This window comes from Primulina eburnea, chromosome 4 (assembly GCF_022965805.1).
Source record: "Primulina eburnea isolate SZY01 chromosome 4, ASM2296580v1, whole genome shotgun sequence".
Lineage (NCBI taxonomy): Eukaryota > Viridiplantae > Streptophyta > Magnoliopsida > Lamiales > Gesneriaceae > Primulina > Primulina eburnea.
Window position 1 is genome coordinate 28,475,062 of NC_133104.1, and position 11,925 is coordinate 28,486,986.

At 37.8% G+C, this 11,925-nt stretch overlaps 1 protein-coding gene across 1 annotated transcript; it reads right to left on the reverse strand.

Moving 5' to 3' along the window:
* Positions 1-629: 629 nt before the first annotated feature.
* On the reverse strand, positions 630-8,514 carry LOC140830937 (peptidyl-prolyl cis-trans isomerase CYP71-like). The gene is given in 14 exon segments (XM_073194521.1): positions 630-802; positions 1,018-1,171; positions 1,858-1,997; positions 1,999-2,082; positions 2,266-2,398; positions 2,584-2,801; positions 2,963-3,139; positions 3,253-3,360; positions 3,456-3,531; positions 3,922-4,043; positions 4,142-4,381; positions 6,524-6,612; positions 7,981-8,066; positions 8,225-8,514. Coding segments are annotated over 14 exon segments (1,881 nt in total). The 5' UTR covers positions 8,395-8,514; the 3' UTR covers positions 630-718.
* Positions 8,515-11,925: the final 3,411 nt, after the last annotated feature.

The following is an 11,925-nucleotide window of genomic DNA, read 5'->3' on the forward strand; positions in this document are numbered from 1 at the left end:
TCGGCATGATATCATGGAAACTCGCCAAAAGAATATCATGATTTCTGTGGTAGATTGAATGACCATAAGTCCATAACAATTGCCTCCAGTTTATATACTAACCTTTATCATCAAAGCACCAAAATAATATATCTGGTTTTGGTTGCCAGAGTGAGGGATCTTCTTGATTTCTTCAAACTCACATATGCTGGAAATACATTACTCAACCTGCTAGAATTCAGTTGTCCATCGTTTATCTACTAGCCCGAAGTCTCTCGTTAAACATTTTAGCTATGAGCTAGTTTTAGAATTTATAATAATATTCTAACACTATTTTTAAACATAAGAATATATATGCAAAAATAAATAATTTTGTTATTTTAATAACATCACACTCGTTTTGCGATATTGAATTCCTGATAGTAAAAAAAGTGGTGTCAAAATATTAGCTTAGTTTTAAATATTTTTTTCAATTTATAAGTTCATGAAACAATTTATAAAAAACAAAAAGTTAAGATCTATTTAAAATAAATTTAGTCATATATTATTATCCAAACATTTCAAATACGAAAAAATAGAATAATTTAACCTAGGTGACCTTTAGGCATGTTTCTCCAACTTCAAACACCCTCTTGTTCCCTTCTTTCTTCCCCACTTTGCATCCAAAAAACCACATGTGCTAAAATCCCCTCTCCCTACGTTGTTCCCCAGCCACGTTACACTACTCGGTTCTTTTGATCTACAACTTTGGAATAGTGACATTTAAGATTTTCACATCTTGGTATGGCTTGTCTGCCTTGTCTGTCTTCACTTTCTCCATTAGCTGTTTAAGAATTGTAACAGTATGATCACACCGAATATGAACATATAAAAATCTTTCTAAAAGATGTGAGGTTGTTCGGGTACCAAAAGATCAACATATCAAAGACAGGTCCAATCAATTTGATCAATATTCTTTCGAGTTGGTCATCCAATTCTTTTGCATTTGGGGGACACAACACTATACTGATATTCAACATAGGTAAGGTGAAGGCATACCTGTACAACATCCATTCCTTTGACAACTCTACCAAAAACAGTGTGCTTATTGTCCAGCCATGGAGTGGCAACAGTTGTAATGAAGAATTGTGACCCATTGGTCCCAGGACCGGCATTAGCCATCGAAAGTGTGAACGGCCTATCATGCCGCAAACTGCAGAAAGAGAAGAACCAAGCTGATAAAAGTAAATTCTGGACAGCCAAGACACGACGAGGAACCAGACCCTAACATCATATGAAGAAAAACATCTTGCAACATGTATTCAAGATATGCCACTTTATTTCCGTGCAAAAAATACTCCAACTGGCTTTCATTTACTAAAGGATTTTTTTGATCTACCTATTGAATCTGAAAATTTTATTATACTTATTATACTACTGTTCTCGAGCTTTAAAAGGCAAACCATACAGATTGGGTAGAGGTTGCATTGGTAAATGGAGATATACTGTACAGAGAAGAGTTAATTGGTCATACTAGAAACACGTCAACACTCTCTTGGACAAGTTAAATATTAGGCACATCCATAACAGCTTTAGGCAACTGTTAATGTTTAGGAGTTGGAGTATTATCAGTTCATTCCATGCCCATGTTGAGTATATATTAGTATGAGCGACCAACCAGTCACAAAGCTAAAATACACAGCGAGGTCAGCCATATGTTATATCCGTGGAGCAAAACAAACATCTTTACTACTGCATGAACACTACTGCATCCAGTTGCAACAGTTTTAAGGTGATTAAAGCCTCAGATCAGTCATCAGGGACTGTGTATCCCTCTAAGAGAAGAAAGAACAAGATTAAAGCATATTAACTTCGCAAAGAAGCGTAAATCATTCTTACCTCTTATGAAATTCATCTTCAAATTCCCTTCCCCAAATAGATTGTCCACCAGTGCCATCTCCCAATGGGTCTCCTGTCTGTATCATAAATCCTTTAATGACCCGGTGAAAGATCAGATTGTCATAATAGCCATTCCGGCATGTGCGTGGTAAAATTCTCCACTGTTTTTGGGCATTCTTCAGGATATAGCCTCAAATGAATATCACCCATGGTCGTATGCAAGATCTGAAACAGATCACATTGCCACCGCCTCATTTTCATATTTATACAAGGGAAAAAGAAAAAGCAAAATCATTGCCAATGAGTTGACGCTTTACATTGAGCATGGCACTTCACCGGCTAATTTACATTAACAGGGACTATGATGTAGAGGCAACAAGAAGAACTATAAAGAATGAGGATACTTGCCACATTATCTGGGAGGGACGTTGTCACAGATTTTCCAATATCTGATACAGCCAAGAGTTCATCAGCAGGTGGTTTTTCATTAAACACGTCTCTGCCCTTAGATGCGTCTTCAGGTTCCTCAGGTTCTCTCCGACTAAAAAACAGCGGGATAAGCATTTGCTCCAGGGATCCGAACCAAAAAGAATGTGCAATTCATGTACAAATGTGATAAAACTAAAAAAATCTATACTTTTTGCAGCGTGTTTCCTTCTAAGGTTCCTAAGAAGTTTCCTCTTTACATTGCTATCTATTTTTTCATGCATAATAAGAATTTATTACCTGAATAAGTAAATTCTATGCTTTTTAAAAGCACAGCACAGTAGAGTAGGATCTACCAGAGGTTCTTTGCTTTCATTGGCATTTGCGGCAACAGCAGGAATTTTTCGTACTTTTTTATTACTTCGATCACCTTGATACAAAGCAATTCTTAAGAATCTATCATTGTTCTCCACTTTTCCAAGGATCCGAGCAACTTTGTTGGTATGTAGATTTACAACCTAACACAACATGAAGAGATAGGTATCAGATGCGAAACTTAATGACCTTGCGTATTATTTTGGATTGATCAAATACGTAGGGAACTTCATTCATGCCAAGATCATTAAACAAGAATGAAATACAGTCACAAGATAAATTGGACACATTAGGACCATCTTACTTTTATCCCAAGCAGGGTGGCATATATAAGGAAGTTGGAGCTATCATCAAACACAGCATTAGGTTGGGAAACATTTTCAGTTTTCTCAATTTCTTTTTCTACAGCCATTCTTCGTCCAAAATCAATAGCTTCAAGCCTATATCGAGGAAGGTCGCTCCTCTGTAGATCTTGGGCAACCTATGAGAGCAGAATTGTTGTGATAGTAATACCGAAAAAGAAAAGGGCTTTTTTTATAGCAATACCAAAAAGAAAAGGGCTTTTTTTTAAAAGTCGAAGCATATAACTTTTACCTCAAGGGATTCGTCATAAACACACCTCAATTTGCCAGTTCTAAACCAAAATACACGTATTCTACGATCGGGTGATGTGATCGAAAATTGTTTACCATCTGGACTGACCTGTAAGATAGTCACAACGGAGTAACATTCTCATATGTCAAAAAATGGGGATAGAGATAACATAAAGTGAAGGTACTTTTTGTTTCTGCCACTACCTCAATTGCAGAAACAGTGGTCTTGCATTTCAAGATTTCGAAAAGGCTTGTATCACTTTTAAGTTTAAAGGTCACTCTGCAGGCACAACAGGTCAAGAAATGCAATTATATCAAAGAGACAAATAGTAATTGTCACACTAGAAAAAAGGATAGAAGAATCTATCAGACAACAAATTATCGAAGAAAGGATATCACTCTCAAGAAAGATACCAGCTTCCAAACAATTCAAGACCAGGTGTGATTTAAGAACATTAGGTCAACAGGAGATTCCACCAAATAACTATCAGACCATGCAAGTCACAAAGAATATAGCTGGGTCAAAACAACAGTCGTATATGAAGACTTAATGAGAAGACCTCTTGAGATGCACAAATGTCCATGTTCTTCATCTTTATCCACACATCTTGAAGCATACAACCTACTCAAAAAGGGAAGAACTAATCTACAATTTAAACTAAAAACTAACCCATTTTCTGGGAAACAAAGAGAAGCAGGACTCCAGTACTCAATGATTCCTTTGTCATCTGCTGATATCACGGTATCATACTCGTGGTTGTACTTCATAACTTGAATTGGGCCCAAGTGTATCTGGTCCAAAAGTCAAAGTTAATAAAGAACTGCAGTCAAAATACAGGGAAATGCAAATATATCGTTCAGCATCATATTATATCAAAACCTGAAGGTACCTCTTTAGATGATATAGGTTCATTTGAACCTGATCGAGCATCAAAAATGTAGGTGAAGGAAGAGTTGCGATCACTAACAGCTAGTTTGGCTTTGACATCCCCTTGCTTGTAAACCCATTCAGCACAACCAGGTACAAATGGGAGGCTTATCATAGCCATCATATCATAGTTAAATACATCATATATTTTCACTGACCGATCATTAGAAATGGTGCAGCAAAGCGCGCCATCTATACTTACCTGAAAGACTAGAAAAGGTCAAAAAGGAAAACGACACCATTGTTGGCATTAAAATACGTATAAAGCTCAATATAAAAACGACGAATAAAAAAGTCGTTACATCTAATGAACAAATTAAGTGGTCCACTCACAAAAAGTTATACCACATGGACAATCTTTAATATAGGTCTTTCTTTGGCTCGTTCCGATTTTTGCTTCAGTTCAAGCCATTTGTACTTCCTTAAACTAATTTTGTATGTGATAGGTGTCGTTTTTACATATTTTATTGTGTTGTTTTTAGTCTATTTTTGTATGAGTTTGTGTGTTGAGTCAACATTTCATTCGTTTTGTTGCTAATTTATGCATATGGTCTCGTCTCATGTGTGTTGCTTGATTTGTAGGTTAGAAAAGATGAAGAAAGGAGAGGATCTATACCTCAAGGCAAAACATGTCGTGCTAGGGTGGTAATTCTTAACCGTCCAAGCACGAATGCAGGAAAAGTTGAAACTTGGACAGAAGAGGATCTATACCTCAAGGCAAAACATGTCGTGCTAGGGTGGTAATTCTTAACCGCCCAAGCACGAATGCAGGAAAAGTTGAAACTTGGATCGAAGAGGGCGAGCTAGGATTACCGCCCTAGCGAGAGCTTCACTATCCTCACTTCAAAAAAATACCCGGGCGTGCTGGAGCAATCATAAAATACCGCCCAACAATTTTGACCGCCCTAGCGCGACGTGATAAGGAAAGAATTTATAGTTTTGGATATTTTGACGTTTTGGGATTCTACAACTACACCTTATTTGGTAGCCCTATTTCTCGAAAATGGACATCAGATACAAGAAATAGAGCAGCTGCGAAAGGAGGCAAACTAGATTGAAGGAGGCAAGTGAAGAACACAAGATTTCGAGCGACGTTTTATCGTTTCTCCAATTTATTTAATATTTTCAGCTTAGATACATTGTTAAATTATCGTTTTGATATTTTGTATGATGATTTTAGTAGCTAAACCTTTATTTTGTTGGTATTTAGAGGATCCTATCCCAAAAAGTTGGTTCAAGTAATTTAATTCTCGACTTTTGGTTTATGTTTGGTTATGTTATTAATTTTATTTGAATTGTTGAAGCATAGATAACTTCAACAATATTTATATTGCGATTGAATTCGAGAGAATAACGAATAACATGATCCGTGGATTTACAATTTACATAGACATATGAAATTGAATACACGTTGATAATGGTAGTTAGGTCGAAAACTAGGAGATTCCACAAATCATTCATCCAAAACCTTTAATAAATAATTAAAGACCTTTAATTATTTAATTGTGTCGAATTAGTTTAGCATAACTTGAAAGAGTGGGATATAATTTAGAGAATCTTGTCAAAAGAAAAACAATTGTTAAAATTAATTATTTTAGGTGAAGTGCAATTCTCAACAAAATCATTCACATTTGATTTTAATATTCTCCTTGAATTGAATTTCTTTTCCACTAAATTATATTTTTCTCTTCATTCTAGGTGAATTAATTTATCCCAAATTACCATTTACAAGTGCTAAAGAGTTAATTTCTGAAAATAAAAATTGTGTAATACAATCTCTGTGGGACGATACTTGTATTAATATATATGCTATAATTTGACTCGTGCAATTGTTATTTATTCGAACATAAAAATTAATTTTATTAATGATTTTACAGTGCAATAAAAGCTCAATCAGTATGATTCAATTCATATTAACCTTTAATTAACCTTTACCAATAAAAAACATTATTCCCAGAAGATTTACAACAAGTGTAACATAATAATTATATTTCTCATTGATATTAAACTTTTGAATTAGTCAGCTTTCATTTCTTATGAGTCATTATTTTACACAGGTGCACTGGCTTATGATCACACTTCTCTGATATAAATGATGAAGATAATCAGGATTGTCTGTATTTATGTGTTGTACAATAGAGCCACAAGGAGTTTCAAGAAAATAATTCACTGAATAATTACATTAAATAAATAAATAAAAAGTATCTTTCCACTTCTTATAAATGGAAAATAAATATTTTTGAAGTAGAAAGTGGAATATCAATCGAACACCATTACCCTAAATTAAGAATGAGAGTGATAGTCCTATATTGAAACACAGCAAAGTACAATTTGATCAACTCACCGCCAGACCTTCAATTGCACCAAGATGAGATCTAAAATGTTTTGCGAACTCTATGCCGATAGCCTTTTTCTTCCAAAACTTCAAGTGTCCTAAAAAAGTATCGACATTTTGTTGCACAGCTTATAACATAATGCCCATATAGCGAAGCAACATTGATAACAGTCAAACTGAGTTGGTAATCCTAGTTCATGATAATTCCGAATACATTAATTAAGTAAACACTGCCAATAACAAGTAATTTTTGTTTTCCATGGAAGTGACTCCAATAGGTACACAAACAAAGCATTCAATGTAAGAAACTTACGCCACTGTAGTGAAGTACTGAAGTTAGGATTAAATGATGAATCACTTAAAGGGTTAAGTGTCCCCAAGCAACTATTTGAAAAATCCACAGCACATCTGGCTCCAAGCACAATTTGATGCAGTGAATGACAACATAAATCATGATTGTGATTTTGGAGGGTGAAATATAAGTTATCATTTAAAATAGCCACTTTAGTTAAAACAACGTGGTCCTTTTTCATCTGTTCGACAGACATTTCTGTCAAACCATACACTCCTGAAATTTATGTTTCTACATTATGGAAGCAAACTCAAAAAACTTCGCTTGTATTCAACATCCGTCTTCTTCACATTTTCTGGATACTTTGTATAATATTCAAATTGTATGCTGCACGATCTTTGACATAAAAAACATAAACATTTCTATAGATAACCACACCCAAGGACGTATCATCTTCGGTTTATCAATGCAAACTACAACTTGATATATTAAACTTAGATCAGAGGCTTTATTTTACAATGGCCACTCAAACTTCTTCTACATTTGAAAAGGTCGAAACACAACAATCCCAAGGACAACCCGCCTGAATTGAATAAAATTCTTAAAACAAAATGTGTACCCATAGTTATTTTGAGACATGTGACCAGACTGTTACCAGCTGCATTTAGAGAAAAACCCATTTGACAAGATTCTAATGCAATCAGAGAGAATTTTATATCTTTATAAAATACATTGTATGTATAAATTTTAAAATAAACATATAGTACTTAAAGAACTAAATAATCACCACGTTCCGACATGACATGTCATTGACAGGAAAAAAAATGCCTCCTTCAAAAAATTAAATTCACATTCCCAACTTCATTTCCCAGAAATATTTTCTGAAAATACGGGAAACAGAACTCTAGACATAAACTAAGAAATTCCAGTTCCGTTTTTGCTGGCCAAATTTCTTTCAAAGTCCGTCAATATCTTTTACTTGTTCCTATCAAAAAAAATATCTTTTACTTTTCTGCTAACCAGTCAAGATATATATATGGCAAGTTTCTCTCTCCATTTCATACCTCAAACTCAACCAGAATCCTACGTAAAATAATGCTAAATAACACTGCACCAATTTCAAATAGCTTATTTATTCAGTAATTTTAATTCATAAACTCCAATTCATACATACCATCCGCACTCCCAGATATGAAAAAATCTGCCGCTGACACCGCTACATGCGTTACCACATCGCGATGCATGTAACTTTTCTCATACCTTCATCGAATCAGCAAACCCCAATTAAATAACGGTACCACTGATTCCTCATCAATGTACTAAAGTAATCCCGCATAATGTGAAAATCAGTCCATCCGAGACCAAAAACCCAAAGCCCTAAATCAGGCAGCCCAAGAAAAGAGCAGAAAAGCACATACATGTTGGCGGAGGGAAGAGAGTCGAGATAGGCTTGCTCAAACTGGAGAGGGCGTTTAGGCCGCGCTCGAGGGGCAGGACCGGGCCCAACTATGGGATCTTCCACGTCCTCCGCCACCGCCGTGGAAGGTACGGTGGTCGAATTCCCGTTGTCTTTCTGAGCTGCTTCCATTCTCTCTGCTCTCGCGAAGCTCAACTGCGGTTTGATTCGTTGGATTGTTTGTTGTTTGAAGTGTAACTCGCTCGATTTATCCTGTTCGAAACAATTGGAAGAGGAAATAATGGCATCTGTTTCAGTATATTATATTATAATTATATATATCACGTGATGTTGCTCGGAACTAGAACCGTTAGTCAAATGTTGGAAGAGTTTACGGTTTACACCCACTTTGATAAATATTCAAGCAAAGAAAAAACAAGTGCTTTTTAAGTTAATATAAAATAAACGCATGTGAAAATGAAAGTGACATCCCTCATTTTATCTCTGTCGGGATATTTATAGATGGTGATATCCGATAAGAGGCCGGGTCATAGTCGACTTTGGATATTATATGGATAACCCAAATCAGGGTAAGTTTATAAGAGGAGTTCATCAGAAGCTGGACATGTGAATGTCCGGGACATCTTTTCCCTGGGTTACCAGAAGCCCAGACTCTCATACAAATTCATGGGAGGCATTCTACCCGGGCTACCTCGAAATTAGCACTTCACTCGAGTCCATCAGTATGGGATGCCTTATTCTTTTCAATCGTTACTGTCAGAAATACAGGGATTGACGTGTTAGAGAATTTATCAGAAGTAGGGTATGGGGGCCACCTTACCCTAAGTAGCAAGTGGGCACTAAAAACAAAGTAATCATGAGATTCTCTCCTATAAATATCAGGTATGTTTTACTTTTAAAGATCCGAAGATTATTTCTTCTAAGTTCTTGGTACTTATGTATATCCTCACATAAACATAATTTATCCTTCATCTTCACCTGCTGACTTAAGCATCTGAGTGGCCACGCCGAACAACCCTCGGTGCCCATTCACGAGTTCATTTCCTTGTTTACAGGACACGGTTGCAACTATATCATACATAGATATATCTTATCCACAAGATATATGTCCTTGCTCATTTTCCTTGAACACAACTCTTATCAGATTCGATGGATTGCCCCGACCCTGCTCACCCAATTTACTCGGATCGCATCATTGGCGTCGTCTGTGGGAAATTGAGCTTAAGACGTGGATATGGCTCCTACAAAAATGGCAAATCAAGATACTTCCTGGGTCCCTGGAGATTATGCACTTATCTCTGGCCAAGGCGGTCCTCTGCCCACATGACCTCCACCTGTTATTACTTTATCCCCTGAAGATTTGGCTCGGATTATATCCGATGTAGTAGAGAAGGTTGTAGCAAGAAGGGCCCCTTCTCATCATGCTACACAGCCTGAAGGGGAGCAGGAGCAAGAGCAGGAAGTGAGGGATGAAGAAGTAAGGATGGAGGAGAGGGAGTCTAGTGCCGGTTCTAAGTCTCCTAATATGGCCGAGGTGTTGGAAGAGTTGATGAAGAAGATGAGGATTCTGGAAGGGAAAATGGAAAGTCAGAATCATGTTCAGACAATCACAAAAGGATTCCCATTTGTGGATGCCATTGTTCAGGAACCTCTACCGGGCATTTTAAATCTGCCAAATCAAAGACTATGATGGCAGTGCAGACCCCGAGGAGCATCTGGCCCGGTTTGAAAACATGGTCATGTTGCACTATTATGCTGATAAGATTAAGTGTTAATTGTTCCTAATCACTTTGGTTGATTCAACCAAGAGATGGTTTGAGGGTCTGCTCCCCAGAGTATAGAATCCTAAAGGACTTCCAAAAGTTATTCCTGCACTACTTCAGTAGCAGCAAGAGATACAAGAGAACCGTCTTCAGTCTTTTTGAAGTGAAGCAAAGCCTGGGAGAAAGTTTGAGGGCTTACATCTGGAGGTTTAACCGAGTCACTCTGGATGTCCTCTTGTGCTCCCGAAACAAAAATTATTGCATTTACTCAGGGCTTACGAGAAGGGGAACTTTTTCGATCGATAACCAAGAAAGCGCCCGGGGATTTCGAAGATCTGTTGTCCCGGGCGGAAAAGTAAATCAATATAGAGGAGTTGCAGAAGCAGAAAATGGAGGCTTCAAGGAGAGAGAAGGGCGACCGAGTGTCTAAACCTGAGGAGAGAGGACAGAGAAGGGTAACCCCTGGCATTTTTCTCATCATGTGCCCTTGAAAATCTCTCGAGGTCGGGATGTCCAAGAGTGTAGCAAGGACATGCCCCCCTCCCCCCTCTCTCAACAATTTATCAAGCCTGAGAAGAAGGGATAATGTACCCTTCATAAAGTGTGTTTCCATAACACAGAGTACTGCCAGACACTGAAAAGATATTATGTCCCACTTGTTGTCTAGGGATATAATCCACTAAGTAAGGGCCGAGATTGCCATCTTGGAAAACTCGGCAGTCAGGGCCCAGTGCTCGGGAGTATTCAAGAGATGCCCCAAGTAGGAGGAAGAATTCGGAACCCGAGAGGAAGAAGGCCTCACCTCATTTCTTGGGGGTAATAAAAATGATTTCTGGAGGATCTGCTGGTGGCGATTCAGATCGGGAAAGGAAGTCAATGAGTAGAAGAGATTGTATGGAGGTGAAATGAATGAGGAGGAGTGGAGCAATTATCAGCTTTGGCCCAGAGGATCTCAAGAGTGTCAGTCTTCCTCATAATGATGTCCTGGTTATCCAAGTCTGGGTAGCTAATTATGACATTATGAGGGTCTTTGTTGACTTAGGAAGCTCTGTGAATGTCATTTTCAAGGAGGCCCTAGTGCAGATAGATTTGCAAGGATATCAGTTGGAGCCGATTGAGACAACTCTTTTTGGTTTTGTGGGTCATGCTGTGTACCCTGAAGGAGAAATTGTTTTGCCTTTAATCCTTGGTAGTGAGAGGTTAAGGAAAAAAATTATGACTACTTTCACAAGTGTAGATGCACCCTCATCGTACAACATTATTCTGGGACGACCGACCATGAATGAATTAAAGGCTCTTGCATCCATATACCATCAAAAGATAAAGTTCCCAGTCGGAAGTCAAGTGGGGGAAGTCTGGGGAGATCAGTCTTCCTCCCGAAAATGTTATGTGGAAGCGGTCAGGGTAGATCAAAAGAAGGCAAGGAGGAAGGGGAAGATAATAAGTGGTGGTGAGGAGGCGGAGAGGGTAGTAGAGGAGGGGGAAGTTCATTTCATAGCAAAAGAAGAGCAAGATATAACGGAGATTGAGCCCTGGAAGGAGATTCGGGTGGCCCGAGATCTTGACTCGTCCACTCGGGTCAATCTATTGAATAGTATGAAAACTAATATTGATGATTTTGCTTGGTCTCAATCGGAATTAACTGGTGTCTCACCCCAGGTGGCTGAGCATAGCTTGAATTTCATGCCAGGATCTCAGCCAATAAAGCAAAAGAAGAGACATTTCGGCCCAGAAAAGGATAAAGTAATTGATATGCAAGTCCTGGAACTATTGAAGGCTGGTCACATTCGAGAGGTACAATTCCCTATCTGGATCTCGAATGTAGTACTAGTTCCTAAGGCTACAGGGAAATGGAGGATGTGCGTGAACTTCAGAGATCTTAATAAAGCCTTTCCCGAAAATCATTATCCCCTTCCTCAGATTGATCAATTGGTAGATT